The 27489-nt window shown below is 37.2% G+C and overlaps 1 protein-coding gene and 1 long non-coding RNA gene across 4 annotated transcripts in view; one reads left to right on the top strand and one right to left on the bottom strand.

The window, feature by feature from the left end:
* Window positions 1-5578: 5578 nt before the first annotated feature.
* Window positions 5579-9210, top strand: LOC113492990. The gene is made up of 2 exons (XR_003400540.1): window positions 5579-6093; window positions 8553-9210. It is a non-coding gene; the product is annotated as an uncharacterized LOC113492990 (long non-coding RNA).
* Window positions 9211-10358: 1148 nt separating this feature from the next.
* The window catches only part of LOC113492996 (protein split ends), an 83784-nt gene continuing 66653 nt past the window's right edge, over window positions 10359-27489 (bottom strand). For all 3 annotated transcript variants that reach the window (XM_026870776.1, XM_026870761.1, XM_026870767.1), the window contains 7 exons: window positions 16611-26208; window positions 16142-16206; window positions 15780-15886; window positions 15182-15452; window positions 14900-15100; window positions 14382-14540; window positions 10359-13859 (listed from right to left, as the gene is read on the bottom strand). In XM_026870776.1, coding sequence (XP_026726577.1) covers window positions 13731-13859; window positions 14382-14540; window positions 14900-15100; window positions 15182-15452; window positions 15780-15886; window positions 16142-16206; window positions 16611-26208 — 10530 coding nt within the window. In that variant the 3' untranslated portion in view covers window positions 10359-13730. The remainder of the gene's footprint in view (window positions 13860-14381; window positions 14541-14899; window positions 15101-15181; window positions 15453-15779; window positions 15887-16141; window positions 16207-16610; window positions 26209-27489) is intronic.

Here is a 27489-nt window from a genome sequence, read left to right on the forward strand (position 1 = left end):
CAGACGACAAGCGGGTACCTAGTATGAGTAGGTACATATGTGTGACGACCTCTTACAGCCGTTACACTAAACTCGACTCATAAAGAGTTGTTTTACGGTATCTATTAAAAAATACAGAACTACAGTAACACTAAAATGTTAATCATAGTTTTAAGTCTAACAATAAACATTTTAAGAGACATACATTCAGTTTCTGAGTAAACTTTGACTTTAAAACTTCTAACAATAAAGACAGATGAAGACTCGCGTTAAAAGATATCAAAATCCTTAAATGCGAAGAAAGATCTTATAAATGTATTCACATAAACATTTGAAATAAGTTTAGCAATTGGAACACCTCTGCTTCTGTATAAATTGTCGCAAAATATAACTTTTTATGAACGCTACTTAACTTCAGTCATTTTTGTTTGTTTTATTTAGAAAACGACTTCTTAGATATCTTTATTCTTTCAAAGGCGTTCTTTGTGGACGTGACTATTGGTTTTACTTTCTTATATGTACATGTTTCGAAATAACGTTATACGTATAGCAGTTTATATGTTGTGCAATATAATCACCAAACACTTCTTGTGTCTAAAAGACTGTTTATTAACATAATCCATTACAGCTTCGTTTTAAGTATTTTTTTAATATACTCAAAATATTATCAGCTTTAATAAGTACCTAAATATTCTCTTGCCTAAAATGTTAACAACTAAAGCGCCATCTACGTCTGGTTTGAAGCACGAAACTCGGTTGCTCTTGTTATCTGCTGCGGTAATTTGTGGAACTAACCGAGAAGAGCCATCTAGTGGAATCAGATTAAAACTCAAAACATGCTCCACCGTACCACTAACAACTTGATAAGAGAAGTGTTCAAAGCTATTCTTGTATTAAATTATGCTAGTAGATGACGCTTTTACAATCCTCGGAAGTCTTGCGCCATGCAAATACAGTTAGATGTTTTAAATAAATGAAATAATTATCAAAAAAAAAGTAGATAATGGTATAAGATATTGTTCTGGTATCATTTAAAACATAAATGAATTCTAAATGTTGTTTAATAAGAGCTAAACCCACTGACGGACTATCTAAACAAGTTAACGTCTATATCAAACATAGAACAATAGAAAACGGAAAAAGTTTTTCATTTAATCTGTAAAGGTGTTAAAAATAGTGTTATCCTTATAAAATAAACTCTCCTGTAACACATTTGGTAGATTTAAATGCATTTCCAGACATGGGTGTGACAGATTAATGTTCTCGACATCGAGATCCATCTCCGTGCTATAAGCTCGAAGCATTGGTAACCGTAAATAACCCAAGTTTGGTGACGATCCCCAGACAGACATCCCGGCGACCTAATAATTAAAAGATGCAGACTATATTTATATTGCAACTTCCTTAGAGAGTTTGTTTTACGATCGCGGATGTCTTTGAATATTTTTACAAAATCGATGCAACGCTTTTTTAAAACTACATGTGTATTTCTTATTTACAGTGTGAACAAATTAGATTTTTGTCTTGTTAAGTTGTCACTGACGCAAGCAACTGTAAGTTGGGAAACATTTACTAAAATAGTGATAGATATTATAATTAAGCAGTCTGTATTCAAAACTTAACTTAACTCTCCTCTTCATTTGCGAACAAGATAAAAATGTAGTTCTATTTAAGCGTATATGAATATCAATTGATAGGATAGTAAGAGTCATCTTATTAAAAAAAACAGATGCAGAAAAACATAAACAAGAGTTAAACAACAATTTAGTTCAATCAGCGCGGTCAGTTGCTGCAATTCAATAACTTTTACGACACCTTCTGTATTCAAATTTATTTCTAATTGAAGAAACATGTGTCAAGTGTTCCTAATGTAATCCAATTGAAAATAGATTGTCTTGATGTACAAAATCCGATTTCTGTACTGCACGGGACAACAGACGAATCATCAGTAAATGCTTGGTAGAGTTCTAAGGCCAAGATTATTAAAAAACAGTACCAAACTATCTCAAGCAAAAAATTCAAACATTGACGTAATAATACTTGTGAATTATTTCTATTTTTTTACTTTACTCCGGAGTAAAGTAGAATTTAGTAAAATGTTAAGAAAGATTTTAATGTCGCAAAGACAATTTATTACTTTCCCATTTTTTATCAGGTGTTGTGTAAATACACGGTGATTTTTTAGTCGTCTTACAAAAGCAGCCCAGTTCATGTATCCAATGACTAGAACACGTTCGTGATAAAAAAAATAGGTATTTATGACATTTGAATAAATTTAAAATGCAATTTTTATTCAAGATTATGATGCAATTCGTAGCTTTTTAGAAACACAGCTCTGTTGCGAGCGCGGTCCGAGCCTTGTAACAATAGTGAGGGGCGCGGGCGGCGGCGTTTTATCATTTTTAAAGAGTATATTTTTCTCTTGTTTAATTTTTCTTTCTACTTACTATCTTAGTTGATGATGAAAAAAAATAATAATCGCGCCTAGGGGTATTTTACGTCGGATACATGAGCTGGGCTGCTTTTGTAAGACGACTAAAAAATCACCGTGTATATGAACGTACATAGAGTCCTGTGTCTAATTGTACCATTATATATGAGCAAGCATTATTACGTCAAATTTTGAATTATTTGCTTACAAGATTGTCATAGAAAGCCAAAGGTCATAATCTTTAAGTTATGCTATGTATGGGCGTACGTAAGTGTGTGGTAACACTGGTAACCGGTTACCATTGACCCCACGCGCAGCTTTGTTCGATATAATGCACCTTGAAGTTACGCAATACATCATAAACATCTACATATTTTGACGACCTCCGTGGTCGAGTGGCGTACGCACCGGTTTCAAGGTGTCGCTAGCTCTGAGGTCCCGGGTTCGATCCCCGGTCGGGTCAATGTAAAAATTCACATTTCTACATTGTCTTGGGTCTGGGTGTTTGTGGTACCTTCGTTGTTTCTGAATTCCATAACACAAGTGCTTTAGCAACTTACTTTGGGTTCAGAACAATGTATGTGATGTTGTCCGCATTTATTATTATTATAATTATATATAGTAAGGATTTATCTATTTATTACATAAATTAAAATTGAAGTTGATTGAAATTGAAGTAATTTAGTTGCTTTAGTCACTCTGTATCCTCTACCTCGCCTAGGTTATGAGTATTGACATGTAAATTTTACAGATTATGTGTTATAATAGGGAAGCCAACCACTAGTAATATTACTATATTTTGAATTTTATGAAACGAATACAATTACAAATTTATTTTGTGTCCTCGTAGGTTTATGTCATACGTGTGTGTTCTAATTTACCGAGTGACGGATGGAGAGATGTGAGTTGTGACTGTCCATCGATTTCTCATTCAAAATAAAAATCAAAACTTTTTATTTCAAGAAGGCCGTTTTCCAGGCCCTTTCAAAACGTTACGATGATGACTCTTGTTGCGCGGTTCTAAAGTATCAGCTTATGGAGAAAAACCGGCAAGAAACTCAATAAGTTACTCTTTTTAAAAATAAAATTATATACAGTACAATTTATACTTGAATATTATTTTTTATGCAAGAACAGCACAATTTTTTTTTATCTAAACTAAACTATTATTAAACTATCACCAATCAACTATAAAGATACTAGATATGAACATAATAAAGGCTCCTGTATATATCATACTTATCATAATAAATGTAAGTAATATCACAGCACATGCAACCTGCTTGTGAACATGAAAGCGCGCGAGGTGAGCTAGGTCATGCTGCTCAAGTGTTTAGGCGTGGCGGAGCTCTCCACTATCCGAGCTCAAGCGTCCTACACTCGTATCAAACAGCAGATGCATATTTTATGAACATTAAAAATATTCTTGTAGCATCTATATGAATTGAATTTATCTCTTTTATTTATTGTTCTAAGGGTGTCTGCCATTAAGTAGTCTGATAACTGGAAACTTATCTGTACGTATCTATTAAATATATTTATGTATATATTTAGTACGCCTGAAGAAATGTAAATTACCTGGTGACTCTAACAAAACTGACTGTTAAATGATTATTTAAATCATAGGTCAACATGATTTTCCTCGTTAAAGACGGCATCTTGTTTGGAGAGCGGCGATATCGGCAAGCAGCGCAGTGCGCAGTCGGGAGAGGTCGCGCCGCAGCGGCCGCGGGGCGCGCGGCACTAGCGACCGACCGCCCGCCCCGATCGCCCGCCCTCCTACTACTTACACAGTCGTGTTCATCTAAAATCTTCTAAATTACAATATAATCTCGGATCTGCTTGTACTAAACGAGGCTCTTCCATAAACTAAGGTAAAGCATGAAACTCTGTCCGTAGTTTTTGTCCATCAGTTATCCCCTGAGTTAAGAAAGTTGCATTATTACGAATGGATTTCATTCATCACCTTGACATTTTATCTTGCTCGCATTTTCTATATCAATTATTTCATCAAACCTACATCTAATAGATATATCGTTCATCTTAATAATCCAGTGACAATTTTCATGTTGTTTATATCAAAACCTGACGGAAGTATAATTATTTATGAGGTTGTTAGTAAACAATTAAATCAAGCTAATACTATAATCTAATCTATCATATATAGCAAATCATAACATAAATTACCAAAACAAAACAACAAATAAATAATAACAACACGTATCCTTATCATCACTTGTATGTTTAATCTGTTAGTAGGGAATTTCATTTTTTTTACTTCATGTAAAAGTATTATACTAAAGTGTGAAATGTGGGTCATGAAAGTGTTACGTAAGAACGATATAACATCGCAGAGCGCGCCAAATTGGAGGTTTTGTGGGACTGTGTAGGATTAAGGTCGTCGAACCCCGCTTGTTTGCTCGATGTGAGCACGCGCGTACAGTTTAATAACTCCTTATCGAATAGCTTTGTAAATATTAAAAAACAAAGTTTTGCATTTAAAGTGTAGCGTCTAGACTCTACATAGAACTATGACCTTTTGAGTTGTTTAACAAAATATGTTATGAGAACTAATTATGAAGATCTCGAGTACTGTTTAGTCATTAAACATATTTTTTAATAAATATATGATTGATTTACTAAATTGACAACATGTAAAAATAAATGAAGTCGTTTCGATAACGGCGTCAAAACTTCATGCTGAACACTTTTCTTGCATCGGTAGAGGCTTCCTACCCCCTGACGCCCATTTCATACATGTGCGCACTATCAGTATTTAGTATGTCACTGGCGCACGACCGCACTTTTATCAATGTTGTTGACGTAATCATATCGGCAAGCTTGACTTAATTATGGTGTAATTGAGCTAAGCATTGCTGTAGGAGTTCTACTAAATATCTGGGCTCGGTTCAGCTATTTACAATGTCCGAAGAATGAATGGCAATTGGATTAAATTAAAAATTATTCCTATTCTCTGAAGCAATAAGCCAACGCAATAATTGAAAATTCATAATATTGACTTTGAGTGTACCGTCCCATACTAAATTTCCAATTATTGTGTAGGAAAAATGCTTAAGACGATAAGAGAGATACGGAAAGTGTCATTTCATCATCATCAAAACCAACTTTCATTAATTCATCTGCCATTGTAAATACTAAATAGCAGAATTGGGGCCCTGCTCTACACCAACTAGAGCAATGAATTGATAGTACATCACCATCAGCTTTAATGTTTCAAAGAAAAGACGAAACAACTTGTTTTATAGTTGTAAAATTATTTCTGTTAACTCAAAACATAGTCGTAGGTTGATACTAAGGTTTCCTTACGTAATGCGTCTCATTACGTCACACCATAAGGTAAATACTAGTTCTCTTCAAATAATATACATGGCCAACACGTTTGACACCAATTTGTATAAAACGACTACATCAACACAAACTCTCGCGAGTATCAACAATGAAGACAGTCGCAATCAGAGCACAGACGCCGAGGCAGGCGGACGTAGCGCGCGAACCAACATAAATATTGGCACGAGATCAAATACTAAATTAGGAATAATTTATTAAATCCAAGAAATTGTTTATTTTGTACCTACCTAATATTTGAAACTTAACTATCTGAACAGTGATACGTTACTAATTCAAGACTTGTGAGTTATTGTGTAAAAGTGGAAATCTAAAGCGTGAGTCCTGAACATTTACCTCATAAAATTAGGTGTACCTAAGTAGAAAAAGAAAGATCGAATATTATTTGCCATCGTAATATATATATATTAATTAAGTTAATTTATTGGAATGTATGTACATTTCACACTGTAAATAAAATGCTCTCAAATCTAAGTAATAAACAATAAATATCTACATATATAATGCTTTCAATATAATATTAAAACACAAAATAATCAACAACATTATTTCTACATACTCATCACTCGTTTCGAAAACTGTCGCACATCAAAGGAAATAATAGAATAACAAAATATAATTAAATTAACAAATTAAATCATTCTCATAATTTTATGTTGGTGAAACTCTTGTTATTTTTCTCCCATAAATACTCTTGCATTCGAGGTCCCCTGTATAGGTACAACCATCTACTTTAGCACACCTACTGAATTTCATAATCGTTCTAAATGTCTAACAAAGCTATGAGAGTAACATATAGGTCACACGAGATAGGTACAGAGCGCACCTCGCTGTCATAAAGAGGCCGTTGACCTATTTGGTATTGACCTAAAATAAAGTACTTGAAATAGATTTGGGGAATTGAGACATCTAATATAATTATTTACATTTTATAAGTAGCATGCCTTGACAACAATTTGTGTCGTTACAATAATGATAACTTACCGGCATAAACATTTAACAGAATTTAAGTGGTCCTTTTATTCGTTGTGCCCCTTTCATCTTTAATTCGTCGCACTCATCATATTTTTTTTAAATTATCTAATAAAACATTCTTCAATGAACCTCGTCGTTGTTGAAATTATTTAAAATTTAACACAGAGCACGAAATTAATTCTCATATTTACAATAAGGTACACATAACATTAAGAACTGAACTATTTTAAAAATTTTGGATTTTATGAGAGCCGTAATGAGGTCACGGACGACTGCTGGTTATCATCAGGACGCCCATATAATGCAAACTTTATTTGACATAAAACCACATATCTATAAAGAGAGAGATCTGCTAAAATGGGTTAAAATCTGAAACTGATTTTATTATGCATAAGGTTTTTAGTAATTAACCATTGAATCTGCATGCCTCTTCCATATCCATAGATCTATCCCGTGACGGATTTTTATTTAGTTTTAAATACATTTTCAATGCTCTCCTTTTTTCTATAGGTACTACATCTGTACAAAGTTTATGTATGGCGTTTATTAAAATATAATATAAAACCGTTATGCACTGTAAAAATTAAATAATGTGTTTCTTACAGCAGTATTTATGTCTTTAATTCATTGAGTCGTTTTGTTTTCTTGACTAGAAAAAAAGAAGTAATGTAGTTATCATCTTTTATGTGTGATTACCAATTGTCGTGGTCCCCAGTCCCCAGAAGTAGGTCATCCACCGGACGCTTCACTAACTCACACAACACTAGCTACGCACTATGCGCAAGCCATAGGTACTATCAACAAATTAGAGATTTGTCAGTTAACCTAATACCTTGCTATGCTGCTTGCCTATGCTTAACTCCACATGGAGCAAAATAATGACAAATTCTTAAGCGTTTATGAGTATAGAGATACATAACTAATATACTAAAATGATTTGTGTTAATTGAAATGAGTTATATACATTTTAGGCCCTAATTTTTCTATTTTTAAGAGCTTCGAGGCCAAATTGGCACCCCTTAACAGACAAATGGATATAAGCCTTACATACTTAGGTCTAGGTCATCTCTACGTAGGTCCAAATTCATGAAAAATCGACACTCGACTAACATAGTAAAATTTGATTCCTTTTAAAGTACTACACGTTGCATGAGATTTATGAGAAAACACTTCCTATTGTGAACTCGTGCACTGACCCTGAAACCACTCATTGTTGTTGTCACGCACGAGCCGATGAAATGCGATCCTTTCCTACGGGACCTCTGTTCCGCCTTACCGTCCTGGTATATTACGCAAAGAACAATCTGAATTAATTCTTTGGCAAACTTTATTTAAGATCTTAAGACAGTTTATCGACCTCTTTGATGATGGAAATACAAACCCTTCAGTTTAAAAAACCTTAACATTGTGCATCATTCATGAATTAGGTACCTCCTAAAATTACAAAGAATTTTCGTAATACCGAAATCTTCAAATTATGCATATTACTTGATATCAATTATCTTGCATGTATATCAGAATTCCCGTTAAAACAAGAACATGAATTATCGTTAAATATATAAATGTAAATTTATCCAAAGCAGAATAATTATATGTAGTAGAAATATAGATTTAATATCAAACGGACGATGATTATACTGTGTAAATCATGCGGTATAACACAAGGGATGTTAAAATATCTGTAAATATATTATAAAATAAACATCTTCATCATCTCAGCCTATAGCTGTCTACTGCTGGACATAGGCCTCTCCGTATATCTATTTTTTTTTCTTTTTTAACCTTAATTTTTTTTTTACAGGATGACGTCGCCGGCTATCACAAAATCGCCAGAAAGCCAGAAGACTCAGAAAAAAACACCTGTGCACTCCGGGGGCGCACAGGAGCAACCCAACAATGTTGACGCGGCTTCCACGTCCGCGACACCTCCGCAGCCGGAGACATTCAGCTGGCTACGAATTTTTAAACTAGCAGATCTTATGATGAAACAAGGATGTTAAACAGTTATAATGACAGCGTAGATAATTAATTATCATGGCTGTTTACACATTATCAAAATATAGACATAGATGTTAAAACGTAGCAATAATTTGTATTTGTGAGAATAGTTGTAGTCAATGTTATCACGAAAGAGTACCTGCAATTTTGATTTTTGATTATGAAATAAAAATAAAAAAAAACTACGGTTTATGTAATCGAATGGGGACTGAAGTACAGTCGCTAGTAGTAACTTGTAGCGAATAGAACTTATTGACATTTGAAATTGTTCAGAAGTATTTGGTCACCTCGTCTGCTACAATATATCTGATGGCGACTGTACGTCACGTTAATAATTATGGATAGCATCGGGTTTGACACCTTTGCATTATATGTATAGCAGCTGCGACTTACTGAACTGAATTACCTACACCCCTGTTCGTTATACGAGATAACTTTCAATTAAATGCCAAGATCAATAATGGTTTTTTACTGTATATACCTAAAAGAAATAGGGCAGTAAGTACCTACATTTGGTATCATACTACTCCCAAGATACTTCAATTTTAATATTTGAGTTTTTTTTTCTAAACAAACAACATATGAAACAATGTTTAATAGTAAACATTTAAGTATTGTGTTCCAGTTATATTTTAATGTACCTAATTAAATTGATTTTATCCGTTGTTTTATATATTTCTTACGCACTGTGGTACGGGAATGAAACTAGACTATCATAGTCTTAAGTTGATAAAAGGCATAAAAGATGTTGGTTAACTATTCTATTATACAAAAAAAAAAACAAATTTGTCACTCAAGAATAGCATTTTGAAATATATTCATCATTTATAATGGACTAAGTAAACGTTATAAGTACCTTTGGGCAGTATTTTCCCACGTTTTTATACTCACATTTGTCGTTCCGGTTGGATTTTGCAACTCAATTTTGAGGCACTTCTCAATAAATTAGCAAGCTGCAATTTTCAGGGTAGCTTCTAACACGATGACGACGCAATTTACAATTATAAAAAATGCTGGACCGATTTTGATAAAATTTGATTAGAGTGACATTTAACATAAACGTGGGTATTTAGTTTTTTTTAAATCTAGTAATTTATTGTTTATTTCGCATGCCCTTTCGTCCGCGTTGTACGTCAAAATGTAAAGTTTAGTACTCCATTTAAAAATGTTGATAAAGTTTAATCTATACTCTTCAGACCTTCGATGCTGTTCTAGGTACAGAAACTGTTCAACATATTGACCAACTTGTAGACGGGTTTTCATAAATTCAGCAACAATTTTAAATGTAAACGACAAATTCGTCTTTTTGTCGAAACTAACAATTTCAATTTATGAAAATGTTCAATACAAATGAAAATGTGCAAAGCAAATTGCAGAATAGGCAGTATTGACATGTGACTTATCACTTAGTCTTAAAGAAAGCTGACACTCTCTCAGGTATCGACGAAGCAATTACCTATTTATTTCATTTCACAAATGTTATAAGGCCAGCCAACAACAAGAAATTGACATGAATAATCCAAATGAGAATTACTGTCTGTCGACACGAAACAGTATTAAAGGATAATATTTATAGCTTGCGCATTCGCGAATAATTAATACAACAACATTTATGTAATATTTTTTTAATAGTATTGGTAGGTAGGAGGTACATAACACACAGGAGTCTGGGTTGTTTGGATAAGGGAAGTAAAGTTACAATACTATTTTCAATATGTACAAAATATACAGTTACCTCTACAGCCTAGCATTAAAACTATAATATAATTATGATCACAATATTTTTTCTATACGTACGCTCTGTTAGAAACATAACCAACATCGAGCACACTGGCATCGGGTCGCGTCCGCACGCGACTGTTGTTCTACAACATCCTAACTCACTTTCACTTTTGCTGCACACTTGAGATCAAATGTTATTTTTACAAATATTTAAACTATCATCTCGCACACCAACAACAGTTGCTAGCAAAGGAGACCCGAAGTATTAGACATTCCATCCTCATATAACCACTTCATGCTTGATAACAGAAAAAAAGTTTCAATGATAATGTAAGAAAATCCGACGTTAATGTGTCCTCAATATACCAGCTTCAAGACACAATAAAGTGAGATTAGCTCAAAATTCGAATAAAAAAACTATATTATACTTCTCACATGCAGATACGCGTAACTAAGCATGGCTTAAGCCACCATCAGACTATTTCTTTAAAGGAATAATATATATTTATTAACAGAATATGAAAATATTCCAGGATATTATTAACTATTAATAATTGACATTTTAATAGCTTACAAAAAAGTGATGTAATTACTAGTAAGTCAGCTTCCTTTGCCTACTATTAAAATGTTAAGTAAAGTCAACGTCGAACTCAAGTCTTTAGAGCTCGACGGAATTAACTAATTGAGGAACTGCTTACTTAGTAATTACACCCCAAACACTACAAAGAAAAAAAATACTTTTACCGCAATAAATTATTCATTTATAATTCTCATATGTCTCTTATACCATAGTTTTTCTTGTAATAACGTGTCTAAATACCGTCATATCAACTACATTTTTATGAAGACTTATTTACACTGAACTCCTTTATAAGGTGTTCAAATAAGGTTCTTTAGAGTTTACATCATTGGGCATCTGTCTGCTAGTAAAATTATAGATATTTTAAAATTAATGGACGAAGTGATGAGTTCGTTAGTGTTCCTCCTAGCCAAGTTAAGAACTGTTTGCGACGGAAATATGACAAACAATATAATTATTATACTTTACATTCTAGTTTTAAACCTTAAAAAGAATATACGTAATAATAATATTACCTGTGCTATAAGTTAATATCGTACATTATAAAATTACAATACATAAAATATTTTGTACTTTATTTTTACGTACGACAGCACAGTCGCACAATTATCTAACTATTACCATTAATGCAAGTTATCCGAGATGCCTGCTACTGGAAACGGAAAGTGGCAAAATTATGAGAAGTACAATATTGTTAGTTTCAAATTGTAATGTCAATAACTAAACCAGTAAATCATAATTCTGTAGTATAGATTTAATGATAATTAACGAATCTAATACAGCATTTCTAATATAATAAATAAAACCCTAATGAAGGACTGTTCCCTATATTAAGCAGATGAACAGCGGCAAATGAGGATGGCGAGTACAAGTAGAGAATAACCTGAGCGGCGGCCCGCAATTAAAGCAGCAATGAGATCCGAATACGTTAACACTGAAGAAGGCGGGCCCGTATCGCAAAACAAGTGCGATTGTACCATTCAACCGGAAGGCATGCACAACTGAATGGTTTACTTTTACAGTTATATTTTTTTGTGGTATACTACCCATAAAGATTTACAGGTGCTTTTACAAATAATTGAAAATCAGTGGAACTGAGAATATATCGAATTTTATATAAATAGAAAAGATTAAGTAATAACGTTCTAAAATAACCCTTATAATTATTTTATCACGTATTTTTTTATTGTATGTTGCCACGCCCTGAGTATAGTTTCACGCTTTATAACAGCAAAATATCTTCAAATATGGAATTTTTGAAATGTTATAAAGCATGAAAAAATTGTAATACGCCGATATACAGTTATTAATCGCTGGGATAGCCAATTTACTATTTATCGAAATAGTTTATATTTGTCAGGTATTTACACATGTTTACATTTGCAATATAATGAAATTTATGACTAAATATGCAAAGTAGTTTAAGCATTATGACATTGCATGGACTCAAAATTTAACAGAATATTATTGTTTACATAGGGTTATATTAAAACATTCCTGACCTCATTGTTTTTGATATTGCTAGTTAATAATTAAGTCGCCTATCTCTGACCACGAGTTTTCTAATAACGCAGCTCTATTAAACGCCACAGAGAAGCGATTCCGCATATTTGGTATAAACTATATTCGACAAATTGTCATAAAGACATAATGAACATAATTCTGATATCGCTTAAGGCGAGGCCATACACGCCAAAGTGTGCTTCCGCTTAATAGCAAACACTGCTCTCTATGCTCCATAAAATAGGGCTACCTAGTCTACATTAAAAAGTCAGAATCACAGTTTATTTTCCACATGTATTTTTCCCTTACTATCTTATTTAACTTAATTACTTAATTATGATTGATTTTTACATGTTAACAGTAATCATTCGACCCAGTATTCATGAGTTTTCCATTACCTACCGTAATGACCTAAGCGAAATCGAACTTTAGTACGGATAGTTTCCATATTTACAAAATTTAAATTACTTTAGACCTAATTCGCTTAAAACAAAATAACAATTTACACTAATAATAAAAATGCTCGATAGATTGCCACTCATCTAATCGGAACCCAAAATTAAATATACTTTATCAACTGACTTTGCCATCTATTATTATTTTTTAAAAATTTAAACTCCGAATATCGTCGAACCCAGTCGACCATAACAAAAGTATTTTACAAATAAGCTATAACTTACATCTAGTACTAAAATTAAGTGACGGCTGCTTATCTAACTAGGTGAGACTTTTTACAGGCGCCTGTGGAGTCGCCGCGACGTCAGAGACGACGCAATACGCAGTAACAATAAATAAACTGACGTTACATAATATAACCACGAGTTCAATTTTTCAGAGGTATTACAAATCAATTCCTAGGAATTTTTGTCATTCGGAATATGACCAAAAACTCAAAGATTTTTTTCTACCAGGTCGATCTATTGCTACAATAAAATGAAGTTAAAAATTTCACAACCTGGCCGTATATACAATGCTTTCTTAAAATTATCGAATCGACTATCGATGACGGTTTTGTCACATTACAATATTGAAGCAAATTGTTTTAGGTATAAATGTGTCTAGTCCGGTATATGCAAATGTCTTGGAACTCTAGTCTGAGTTTATAAAGTCATCTACAAGAATGTCTCTTATACTTGTTGGCTCTGGTGCCGGTTTATTGCAAAAATACAGCATGCCTTACACGGTAGCTATAACAATGAGTAAATGTGCGATGTCAGCAACACGATGCATAAGATCTGGCGCTATACGGTTTAAATTTTCGTTGGCAAATTCACACGATGGAAAGATGTGAACCGTAAACATAGCCTGAAAATAAAAGCATTACTTTATGAATTGAAAAATACATTGAAGGTGCACGGTCGATGTCTTATCTGCAACTTTTTACAACATTTTTTTTTTAATGTAAAAACGACGCTCTTACTAAGGAATTTAATCGTTGTGTCGCAGGGGTTATCTCAAACATTCAAGTCACTTGCACCCACAGAACAAGTATTTGGATAGGTGACCTTGCCCTCTGATTAGTCCTCTATCCTTCATTATGCATGTGGGAAGAGGCCTTTAACCAGCAGCGGCAGCAGGCGACCTTTACTTATTTTTCGATGATTAATCAACCGTGATCTTACTACCGAAAGGTATACTCAAAACCCACATAATGATACCCACAACAAGAACCGGATCTAACAGACTTGCACGAAACTATCCCTCATAGGGCTTTAATGACAGACATCTAGAGCCAATGCTATCTCATGTCTAACTAGCAAAACAAGTCTTCCTTAACCCGGGCTGGACAGCCCCGTCCGGACTTCGAGTAAATAACATTTTAATTACCTGGTGATGCCCGGGAGGTGCAATGTTGACTATACCCGCGGCTTGTTTTTGTTGTAAGTACGTTATAAATCCTGCAGTTAAGTTGGTAGATTGTTGTAACACATCCATATGGTCGCGACCACACGGCAGTGCCAGCAACATGCAGTGCTCGTTTTCCATCTGCAACAAAAGTCAAACAAAATATGTGATATGTGATAGGACTGTTACACGATCAGTTTACTTGCAAGCATATGTGGGATCTGATATTTAAACACTAATGTCTTCTAGAACCACAGAGCTGGTCTGCTGTTAGGGCTCGAAGGTAGGAGACGTAACCCTGGTCTACCTTTTAGTAAACCCATCGAGGTTGGGCTCATTGAATTTGTCTTGACTAGTTCTTTTCTAATTAGGGTCGGCGGTTTTTAAATTTATATTATCTTTAAAACAAACCAAGTTTCAAGTCTACTTTTATCAGTATTTTTTTAGTGTTGTGTACTGGACTGGGGGTTAACAATTTAAAACAGAACAAAGCGGCTTACCTTCATTTTGCGATGCACCTGATCTAGCTGCGGTTGTTCTAATCTCATACGCTGTGCGATACGTAACAGCGGGGTGGAGCCGTCGGCGTGTCGCGAGAGGGTATCCCCCGCTACGCCCGGGTTGCCGCCTACGAAGTGCATCTGGACAGCTGCGGAATCGTTCTTCAGTGCGAGTAACCCCTGCCACATGACCGGGTAGCGCTAGAACAGGAAAGAGTAGAGTGAGCGGGGTGCGGGATTCGGGCGGCGGGGCAGTGCGGCGGCGTGCGAGAGAGTACTGACCCGGAGCAGCATCTGCAGCGAGTCGGCCTCGCGCGGCACCTGCGAGGCGTGCGGCGGGCCGGCGTGCGGCGGCAGCGCGGGCGGCAGCGCGGGCGCCAGGCGCGAGCAGTGCGCGGGCGGCGGCGAGCGCGGCAGCGGCGCGGGCGCGCGGCGCAGCAGCTCGGGCGCGCGGCGGTAGGCCAGCTCGCCGGGCTCGGGCACGCGCGCGGACGGCGGCCGCCGCAGCTCCAGCGGCGGCGTCGGGGCTTCCGAGCCTTCCGCCTCTAGCGACCTAAGGACGTCCGCACACCAAACTTTAATATAACGTACGATCCAATCCAAACCACATATTTTGTAAGAATTTTAAACCGCAGAGCAAACGCGCGGTTACCACTTTTATCATTTGAGTCAATATTTGGTTTAGTTTGTCCAAATAATCGCAATGCACTGCTTATCTTCGTTTGAAAAGAAAAATCATGTTCTTGGATGATCACATAATATGAAAAAATATGAGATATGAAAACACCTTCGCCATTTGTTTTTTTTTAACGTTGATCACTCGTTTATGGTAAACTATTTCATTTTTTGTTTTCGAGAATATATAAAATAGTAACGTTACCGAGTATATGGTGAAGGAGTAGCTCGACTCTCATGCTGGGTGGCGCGGAAATGCTGTTGATACATCTGATAATGTTGATGAGAGAAGTGTGGGTACATGGCTTCGCCCTGTAAAAATAAATGAATTCTGTCTTGTAATCTTATTCAATGGTTATACATATAGCACAGCACGTCAAGGACTGTTTTAGGAAAATGAAAATAAATTACATTGTGGTATACCGAAGTAACAGGAGAAGTTTGTTGATGTGCAGGCGGAGGACTCCCAACTAAATCAGCTGACTGTTCCGGATGGCATAAACAAAATTTGTTGTTTACTTTTTGCAGTCAAAAACTAGTAACAAGAGCAAAGAAAATAATAATTACCATTCCCATCTGGCCTTGCGGGCTTATCGACGGTACATTTGCAATTGTGACTCTGGATGCGGCACCTGAAATAAAAAACATCGGTTTTCTAATGTGTGCAACGAATGATAACCCTGACCTGAACCTAAGCTTTGAATGATAGCTCTTTGCTAGGTGATCAAATAAGGAACAAAAACAAAAAATATTTTGAATGTAATATCCTTTAACTATTGTGCTTTTATTTTTTTAATGTAATAGATTAACGTAAATAAAATTCCACATGTTAAAATGTAGTTACAATTTTATTATTTAATTTTCCTTTTAACTTTCCAGAATAGAGAATCGTGGAAGGATTTGGGGGAGGCCTTTGCCCAACTGTAGGCCACAGTGGGCTAGATAAATAAAATTAAAAAAAAAAGTGGTATATGTGTAGATAAATTGCAATATAGTGCAACAAAGTAGTGTAAACAAAGACAGTAGGTAAACTGACTCGGGTGGTGGTGATGCTGCTGCGGGCCGACGACGGCCACCTGCTTGAGGTGGTGGTCGGGCGGCGGGTGTGGCGGGTGGTGCGCGCCGCGCGGCAGGCTGGCCGTGGCCGCGTAGCCGCGGAAGGCGCGCGCGCCCGCCGCCGCCAGCGCGCCCGCCGCGCCGCCGCCCACCGCGCCGTCGCCGTCCACGCCTCGCTCGTCGAACAGGCTGGTAGGCGCTCGCTCGTCCGCCGGCCGGTCGGGTGGCCGACCCGGGCCGCGCGGCACGGAGCGGATGAGTAGTGGCGTGGCACGATCGGCGGGCCGGTGCATGGCGGGCGTGGACGGCGCAGAGGGCGGGCGGTGCGGCAGCGCGGGCGACTGCACGCGTGCGTCCGAAGCCTCGGTGGCGCCGACGGGCACGAGCGCGCCGGGCACGGCGTCGGCGAGCCGCCGCGCGCGCGCCGCCTCGCCACCTCCGCCCTGCGCCAAAGGCGACGCGGGCGCTTCGCTCGGCGCACGCTCTGCGGGGTTGACTGCGAGGACAGCGTCAAATGCGCCCGCCAGCTTAGCGCTGATCTCAGATATCATTTTCTTAGGCGGTTTGGTAATCGGCGTAGGCGTGAGTGTAGGTGTGGGTACAGGCGCATGAACTGGCGCCGATACAGCTGCAGGCGTCGGTGTGGTTGTAGCCATTGTTACGGGCAGAGACGGCGGTGTATGTATACTCGGAGCTGGTCGCAAAGTGGCAGCAGGTTCGGATTCCAGTGTTGGTTCTTCAAGACGCGGTGTTTTTGCATCCTTAGTACATTCCCTGATAGGTCTTTCATCTCCGCTGTCGACAGACGCATCCGACAGACTTCGATCTCTGGTACGTTTTACTCCTCGCGGCGATTTGCGAGTATCGAACCCCGGCGTCTTATCTTGGTTTGCTTTATTGGCCGCCTGTCTAATTGGTCTCTTTTTATTTGTTTCCTTCCCAGTTTTGAATTGACCCGTAGGGCCTTTTATGACATCCTCAATTATGTCGTCTACAGTACTGCGCTGTACGTCTTTCTCCTGAAGTCTTCTAGATTTACGCGTATTAGGCGACGGTGAAACAAATTCTTCACTTTTGTCCTCTTTATTTTTATCGAGGCATTTCATCTGATCTTTTTGTGTTATGCTGAGAGTAGAAGTCGCCGTCATTGTAGAATTACCTGACAGTGGACTTTTTATGGTTAAAATCAGCCTTGGTCGTGTTTCCGTTTTATTCGGTGACGACGCAGCTTCATCTCCAGAATCTTCATGAAAATCATACACATCACCAGGCATTGCACTTGAGCTATTATTTACTAAACTTTTTACTTTCTTGTCTACCTTAGCTCTGCCTCTACCTCGTTTGACTGAGCCAGTTCCTCTCGCTGGTTTGGAAATTTGACGCGTTTGTACTCTATCTTGGTTTTTGTCTAATCTTTTGCCTCTTACACTTCGTCCCCCTCTTTTAGCAGTTACAGTAGGTATAATTTTATCTGTGATGGTGTCTTCTGATTTTTTAATATCTATAGGTGTTTCAATATGAACATTCTTACAATCTAGTGAAGTTGATTTTATATGAGGAGTATGGAAGGATAAATTTTCTGACGATGTTAAATCCATTTTTACAGAATCACTATATTCTTTAATTTCGTTTATGCTATCATTCGTCTCAACTATTTCATTACATAAAGATTCAACCTTTTTTATTACTGATTCGATGTTTACATCTTTGGCACTCCATGAATCATTCTCATCGTTTTTTATGGAACAATTAGAATTTTCTTTAGAATCTTCAGGCACCATTTTGTGAATCATGTCGCCATCTGATTTAATTACATTTTCTAATTTAAATGGATCTTCAGTTTCATTTTTCTTTAAACTATTTTCATTGCCACATATAGCAGCTTCCTCCTTATCTACAGTTCCGGGCGTAGTTTGTATTGTGTTGTTTTCCAAATGAGGCAGTACTGTCGTGGGCTCGTTAGAATTGGTAATATTTTTCTCTTCTTTTATTGAAAATGAGGATATGGAGTGAAATTGAGATGGAGTGATTTCTGTTTGGTTTTCCTTTTTGACACTATCCACAGTTTTTATGACCTCCTTTTCACGATTTTGATTACTGCCTGTCATTAAAGTTACAGTTTTACCAACATTAATTTCTAAATTGTTTTCAGGATCTTTAGTAACTTTTATTTCGTTTGTGTTATCTTTTAACAATTCTTCAAAGTCTGTACCACATTTCAAAATATTTTCTACGGGAGATGTTATTTGTTTCGGCAGTAAATCGTTTTGTTCTTTTATAGTATCACTAACAGCAACTATCAATTTATTTAAATTATTCTTTTCTTCATGTTTAGTTTCATTATCCCGTGCATGATTATGGACAACCAAGGGCTTCAGCGGTTCCGTAGTGTCTTTCTCAAATGTATTGTTTAATCTCGCGGAGACTGCTGCGTTTGTGGCTTTCAATAATAAGGGAGCGACGTTAGTCGTGTTCGTAGTAACGGTTGGAGAAGTCGCAAGTTCTAGTTTTGCTAAAACAGTCGGTGGCCTTACGGTTGCCATTGATAAAACAGATGTTGGCACTTTGTTTGCATCAAGTTTTATAACGTTACTTAATGGACTTTGTGCTACAATTCTTTGAGAATTTAAAGAATGAATCACGTTTGAACCCTGATTCCTACTGATCGTATTCGTTTCTTGGCCGCTAGACACCACTGATTTCGTGCCACCCTGAATAATAGACGTTGCTGCAGATGTATAGGCAGCATTGACTCCGGCTACGTGGATTATAGGTGTCGGTGCAAAAGGCATATGATTAACTTTATCCGGTTTCTGTGGATTTATTTCTCGTTTATCGTTTAGTTGGCTAACTGAATTTATTAAAACTTTGTTAAGGTGAATAGTAGGCTTGTTACTGGTATGCATAGCGTTTTGCATTGATATTAATCGATTCTGAGCCATAACTGTAGGATTGGTGCTGTGTTGTAGATTTGTGGGAGATAGAATAATTTTTGAACTTTCAACATTGGTTTCCGATACACTTCTTTGTTCCCCTTTTCTACAATCACTGGATAAGATTTTTTGTTGATGTATCAACGGAGTTGTGTTTACGCTGATACTTTTATTTTGTTGAGGCAAATTATTAACATTCAGTTGTTTCGAAATTGGTGTTAGCACCGGCGTAACAGGTAATCGATTAAAATGGATTGGCGCGCTTTGGGTTTGTACTAATACAGAGTTAGGTCTGTTTGGTGATAGCATAGTTCTTGCGCCGTGCGGCATGTGCATGGCTTGAATAGGGCTCAATGGAGGCTGCTGCATTCTAACAACAGTGACTTGCCCAGGAGATCTTTGTTGAATAGTGTTGGGGGACATTTTACCCACTGTATTTAAGTTTTGAGGTGACGTGCTTATAACTGCCATATTTTTTAGACGTGGCGATGTTAAACTTTCGCTCTGTGAATTAGCTTTTGGGCTTTGCATTCTAGGATCATTAGACATTCTAGGTGATATTACAATTCCTTGTGGTTTTTGGTATAAAATATGAGGTTCTGGAATTTTAATTGTAGGTGGTTGCATATTCGGTGACTGAGAACGAATCATCTGATTTATTACTTGGTATGGAGCATTCAGTCGTGTCTGAGTCATCATGGGTCTTGAAGAATTATTTATTTGAACAGCCTGGCTTTGAGGTCCCTTAATCTGAACGATGTTTGCAGTTATATGGGTGGGCTTAAGTTCATTTTTGTTTGTTGCAGGCAGAGAATTATTTTGTATGTTCACAACGTGTGGTTCTAGCAGCTTGTTATTCGTTAATGTCCATGATGTAATCACGGGCGTAGCAGTTGATGTTATTATTTGGACATTTTCTCTTTTAGTCAGTTGAATCTTCACATCCGTTTCTGTGTTTTTGATATTAGACTCACTATCCGACGTTGTAGCAGTAGTAGCAGTAGTAGCAGTAGTAGCAGTAGAAGACATAGTAGTAGTGATAGCAGCAGTAACGGGCGGTATTATGATAGATTTTGTTTCGGGGACCAAATTGTTTGATTCATTGCATTTATTGGGTTCCGAGTTAGCAGTCAAGGCCTGACTTGTAGCTATAATATTGACAGGCAATTTTTCTATAGAATCTTGAGGCGTTTCGTCATTTTCTTCAGTATCAGTATCGATTAATAAAAGGTCATTATCTGACACAGGAGTATCTGGTTTCATTTCCATCTCGCTAGCATTAAGATTTTGAACTGCTTGTCTCATTTCTTCGGCATCTTCTTCCGGAATAATTTCGGTTTCAATTGCTACACCTTCGTTTTCGATTGGTAGTGTTGAGTTATTTTCAGTCTCCTCGTAACTAGAAAATGAATTAGTTTTCCCTCCGAAACTTTCGCCTAGTAAGGCGGCAACAGCGTCCTCGGTCTCCTCTTGTGAAATAATCGCTCTAGGCTTCTCCTCCGCTTTCTTATCAGATTTACAAGGAGGCATGTCAAGAAGGTCTAAAGATTTATCAGTCTTATCAAGATCGTTCTCAGGATTTATTATATTTCGCACAGCATCTTCGCATGAATCACCATCACTGCTTAAACTGGACAAATAGCAATCTTCCCTATTATGATTTAGTTTACTTGGCAAGGGGTCTTTTGGTAATGGAACTTCACTTATGTCAGTTACAATGGTTTCAAATGGAGGTGGCATAGGAATTTCTTCTATTTCAATTTCTTTACCTTCAACATAGTCCATTTTAATGTCGTCAAGTACTACATTGCTAGAATCAACACTTTTAGAATCTGTGTTTTCATCCGATTGTATCACTATAGGAGGACTATCTGTTAATCGAGGTAAACTATGTTTTTCAAGGTGTGGCTTACAATTTTCAAGTTTGTCTCCTGTGCTAACTGATTGGTCATCGTTTGGCAGCGGTATATCCAGTAACATTGTTTTAGGTGATATTTCAATGTTCTCAATCAGGTCGTGGTTATCAGCAATATCTGATTTCTCTTGGTTATAGAAATTAATATGTTCTTTACGGCTTTGACGATCTTCCCTACTCTTCTTCTTTTTCTTTTTCTTTTCCTTACACTCTCTTTTCATTTTTTCATGTTTAACTACTTCGCTTATTATGTTTCCTTCGACATATTTCATGTCATTTATTTTTTCAATTTTATTAAGGCTTTCAGAAAGAGTTTCCACTTTATTACGACTGTCATCGTCTATCATGACGTCAGCAAACAGCCGAGCTTCAATTGCTTTACTTACAGCATCTACATCAAGGCTATTATCATCTTCCTTGAAATATCGGTTCTCTTTGCGCTTTCTTTCTTTTTTACGACGATCTTCTTTCAGTTTATAGTCCGAATTGTTTGTACAGAAACTAGACTCAATCTCATGAGATGAAAAATCTGACTTATGACCCAAATGCCCTCGAGTATCTCGATCAGAGTCATCTGATAAAGGACCAAATATATCTTCCATTTTACCCTCCTTTTTAATAGAATTACATATTATTTCGGTGTTAATGTCAAAGTTGTTTGTTTTTCTATCTTTCTTCAATTTATTTTTATCATCACGTGTATCATCCACATCGATGCTATCTCGTAATTTATCTTTTCTTTTATCTTTTTTGTTACTGTGTCGACGCTGTTTTTCAATTGCTTTATGTTTGTATCCCTCTAAGAAATTTGTGTCACTGTTATCATTTTTGTTTTCATCATCTGAGTATGTTGACTTGTGTTTCTTTTGCTTCTTTTTATGTTTTCGACGATTTTCCAAACAATTTTTATTACAAGCTGATTCACTTCCAGAAGAAAAGTCATTACACATAGATTTAATGTAGCTCGTTTTATAACCGTTATCATTTTCGACATTAAGTTTCAATTTGCTATCATCACTATCACTCTTGCCAAATAAGTTCAACAAAGAATTCCTCTTGGAATGAATTTCATTTGAATCTTTGCATTCATCACTTTTAGTTCTTTGAACAGGTTCTGAATCTGACAGATGTTCTTTTTTAATATTATCTAGGAAATTCGGACTTTTACTTGCACTTCTTTTGGAAATTTCGTCGTCGGAAGTGTCAGACATGATCCGAGTTCTTGAATTCTTACGCGACAATTTGTTGCGCATATCTTCTTCATTTGTACTGCCATCGTAATACTCATCAGTTTTAATACGTTCGAGATCAAAGCACTTTTCCCTTTTCTTAGTATGGATTACGATGTCGTCGTCGGATGAATTATCCCCAGACGATTTATGATATTTCTTTCTATCTTGATCTGAATCACTGTCCTCATCCCAACTAGACCTCTTCTTTTCTTCTCGTTTTGCTCTGCTTTGTTTTAACTGACTAAACTTTGCTTTAATCTTTTCTTGTCGTTTTTCTTCTTCTTGTTTTTGCATATTTTTACATGAACGAGCTTTTACCTTGTCGTACATAGATATGTACGTTGGACCATCGTCAATAATGTCAAATATAGAATGTTTCTTTGGTTCATCTGAATCAGAACTGTCGCTGCTATGAACCGGTTTACGACTCTTACGTTTACTATGATCAATTTTTTCATCTCTACTTTTACGATCCGTTGACAGTCGTTTTTCTCGAGCTGTTTCTTTCTTTTTATCGTCACATTTTATTTTTTTCTCATCCTTTCCCTTAAATTCAGAATGATGCATAGCGTCTTGTTGCATCTGCAGTTCCTGAATTTGCTGTAATTGCTGAATTCGTTTCTTCTCCTTCATTTCTTTTCTAAGAGCTCTTTGCCTTTCATCTTCTTCACTTGATCTTAGTTCTAAAGTAGCTAGAAAATCTAAATCATTTTGCAGTCCTTCTGGAGGGACTTCCGTATTAGATTTTTCCTCGTTTTCCTCTTTGGGGCTCTTTTTTAATGATTTTATGCGTTCTAGACTCTTATGGTCTTTTGAATCAGTTTCTTTGTATTCTACAAAATTATCATCTGGAGGCTTCACTTGATTTTTCTTATCATCCTTAGTTTTACTCTCTAATATCTTAGCAAAATGGCCTTTACTGAATTTAGTAGTTTTGTGTCTATTTTCAGAGCGGGAATCTTTAGAATCCCTTCTTTCAGGATGTTTTGAGTCGCTTTTGCATTTTTTATTGTTATCTTCGTTGAATAAATCGATACTATCTTGAGAAGACATTCTACGCTTATGTCCTATGTTGGACGGCAAACTAGAACATGAACTTAATCGCTCTTTTCGCTTCGAATCAACACTGGGTGAATCAAGAGAATAATGCCTTTGTTTTTCAGTAACGTCTACTTTCGATTTAGTACTGTGTTCGTGTGAAGTTTCATTTTTGTGTTTGGTATAAACAGTGTTGCCAAAATCTTTTTCTTCTTTAATTTCGGTTTTTAGAAGATCTTTATCACCGTCAAGTTTCACAAATAATTCTGAATGCTTATATTTTGGCTTAACATCGTCCTTGGCTTCATTAATTTCTAAATCTTTTACTTTTGAAGACTCATGTGAAGCCCTAGAAGTTGAGGAATCGGTAGAATCTTTGCGACACAAGTCCCTAGTATTTTCATCCCTGGAAGATTTGCGATTTCTCACAGATTCAGTTTCTTTTTTACCGTCTCTCTTTAGTTCATTTTCTTTTTTAGTCCTATCATGCTTGTGCTTATCATCTTTTTTCTTGGAAGATGTAGTTTCGTTTTCAACTGATTCTTTCCTTTTATCTCGGTCACTTCGATCTTTTTTGTGGTGGTCATGTCTATAAGACCTTTCCTCGAGATTTTTTGTTTTGTCAGAGTCTTTGTCATTTTTATCTTTATGGGGCTTTTCGACATCTCTATCAGATCTAGATTTGTCAATTTTTTCACAAAACATTTTCTCCCCAAACTGATCATCTTTAGGTCTTTTGTCTTTTTCAACCTTACTGCTTTTGTTTCTTTCTTTTTCAGAATCATGTTTATCTTTGCTGTGCCTAATCTTTTCACGATCAAGCCGTACGCGATCTTCATTTTTTTCACAATCTACGTTTTTCTTATCGGATAGTGAAGAAACATTTATATTGACTTTTTCAAATGATTTATCAAATTGAATATTTTCTTTTTCAAGTTTTATATTGTGGAAATTGTGAGTATGCCTTTCCTTATAACTTTTTTCATTGCCCTTTACAGTCTCTTGAACTACTTCAACATTATTTGTTTTTATTGAATTAATTGCATTTAAGTGATGTTGCTTTTCAAATTCAATTAATTCTTTGGTAATTTGAATTTCGTGATCTTCTCTTGACTTTCGGTTTTCGTGAACCATAGGATCTAGCTTGATTTCATGGTCAATTGAAGGTGGTTCTTCTTGTTTATGTTCTAAATTAGAAAGGTTTTCCTTGCTAAATTTAAACTTCTTATCAAACTGCGGATCACACTTTTGACAGTCATCATAATTTTCAACTCGCTTTAATAACATTTCCATGACATCACGAGCACTACTGTCTTCTAAATGAAAAGTAAGAGGAACATCCGATCTATCCCGTTCACAAGCCTCGGCTTCAAGAGTTATTGAATCCGATCTAGTCACTATACAACCTTCGCGATCGTCAGTTTGACTTTTGGAGCCCTTAGAAAAATTAATATCTTGTTCTCGAGAAGCCGTGAGGGATTCTTCGCTTTCAATGCTACATTCTTGGTTACCATCCACCAAATTAGACAAGGTACCATTCCCTTCGGCTAAATAACTCTCAGATATTCGTCGTTCAATAGACACGGCCCGGTTTTCACGTTCAGGGGTGGAAGGCTCACAATTCTGTCCAAACTCTAGCTCGGGCTCGGGTTCTGGTTCTGGTGGCGGCGGCGGTGGTGGTGGTGGAGGTGTTCGCGGACGTGCGCGACACTCATGCCGTTGATCAATACGCAACCTCGCTATACTGTGATCTGCCGCGTCCCCATCCATATCGGGCGGCGTAGGCGGCGTAGGCGGCGTGGGAGGCGCGGGTGGCGCCGGCGGCGGCGGGTGCGCCGGGAAAGGGTACCGCAACGCACGTGGAGTGGGCGCAGATGCACGGCCGCGTGGACTTCCACCAGGACTTGGCGGCCTCCCTGCACCTTCCAGACGTTCAGAATCTTCATCAAAAACGGAACGTTTTGCAAGTAAGGATCGTACAACTTCTGATGGTTTTACTTCATTGATGTCGACATCGAGGAGTCGGTGGCGGAGGCGGGTTCGATCGGGAGCATCAGCGAGAGCACGTGAACCGTTAAGTTTTTCATCGAGACTACGGATACGTTCTTCCAACGAAGGCGAATGTGGAGCAGAGCCCCCACTCGAAGATGAGACAGATGGGGGGCGAGGAGGTGAGTCAGGCGCGGGCGCGGGAGCCGGACGCGGCGTCGGTGGGGCTACGCGTAGCAACTGCTCTGCGAACTTCGGTAGTGGCAAGCTCATGGGCAGCGGGGGCCGCTCCCGAGGCGCCCGGCGCGGCTCGGCGGGCAGCGCGTCGGGCTCGTCGCGCAGCGGGGTGCCGGCGCGCGAGCGCGAGCCGGACCCGTCGCGCCGCCGCCGGTGGCGCCGCCGTGCCACATGGCGTTCGCCTCCACGGGAGCCTGAACGAGAACGACGTGTGCCGACACTGCGATGCCTTTCCTAAACATAATATAACTAATGGTTAGACGGTTGCAAAAGAATTGACTAATGCAATAGATATTTATTTAATACTAGCGACCCGCCCCGGCCCCAAAAATTTAATACTTGTAGTCGTATTTATTTTAATAAGGATAAGTACCATCTCAACAAAAAGAGCTTCGTAAAAATGTTTTGTTTTTGAATAAAATTAATAGCCAAAAGAATGGTTATTGTGAGTTAAAAGTTAGACATATGATGTCTGAAACTTTTTTGTAGATCTCTTTATGGTGTACAATATTGTAGATAATTATTTTGATGTATCTCGTGCGGTTAAGCCAGCGTTTGCGGTGAAAGCGTAACAAAATTGTAGAAACCTCTAAAATTGACTATGTTCCTCTCTACTAAATTATGCATAGATTAATCTTAAAAACCTTCCTCATGAATCACTTTATCTATTAAAAAAACGGCTTCAAAATCCGTCAAGTAGTTTCAAAGATTTAAGTAGTCAAGGGAAAAATAGGAACAGAAAAAGCGCTTCTGTTTTATAATATGTAGCGATTTCTCATTAACCAAGAGGTGGTGGTGCAGGAAACAAGAACTTGGTGATTATTATATTTTATTTTTTCAATGACTATAGGCTGGTTGACTCCTTTTCTAAGTAGCTCAAACAATTTTGGTTGTTGTTAACTTATTTAAAAAAAGTTTTAGTGTTCGTTAGGCAAAAATTTATTTAATCTTAGTTCAGGCCATTTTATAACCTTTATTGTCTTTTATAGGTCGCGCGGTCGTTTAAGATCGCTCGCCAAAAGTGGAAGGGTTATGCGCAGTATTCAATTCTTGGGTCTATTTAGCGACACGCGGCGCAAGGGGGCGAGTATGCGCCGACGGCGACACGACTTTGGTAGATTAGTTGCTCTTCAATTCCCGCGTTGTGTTCATGCGTCTCATGCTTCTTGGGTACTGTTGCGTACAGCTTGTGATATATTTTTATTTCTACGTAGTGGTAAAAATGGTTTTAAAACGGCAAGCCAGAAAAATACGTTACGTAAGTTATATTGTTACGTTAAGAAAGAAACTAATGATATCGTGAATAAGTTAATTATTAAATATAGTAATTAAGTTAAGCAACCGACATGGTTTTTTTTTTACTTTTGAGATATTGGAACATTGCGCATAAATCAATGAGTTGGTTCTTGTAATAATTGATTAACATATTAGTAGATTTGGTGGTTATGGAACATATCGATAACATGCATTAAAGCAGTAATTGTTCCACAATATATATTAACAAGCTTTTAGTTA

The sequence above is a fragment of the Trichoplusia ni genome, chromosome 1, assembly GCF_003590095.1.
Source record: "Trichoplusia ni isolate ovarian cell line Hi5 chromosome 1, tn1, whole genome shotgun sequence".
NCBI classification, from domain to species: Eukaryota; Metazoa; Arthropoda; class Insecta; order Lepidoptera; family Noctuidae; genus Trichoplusia; species Trichoplusia ni.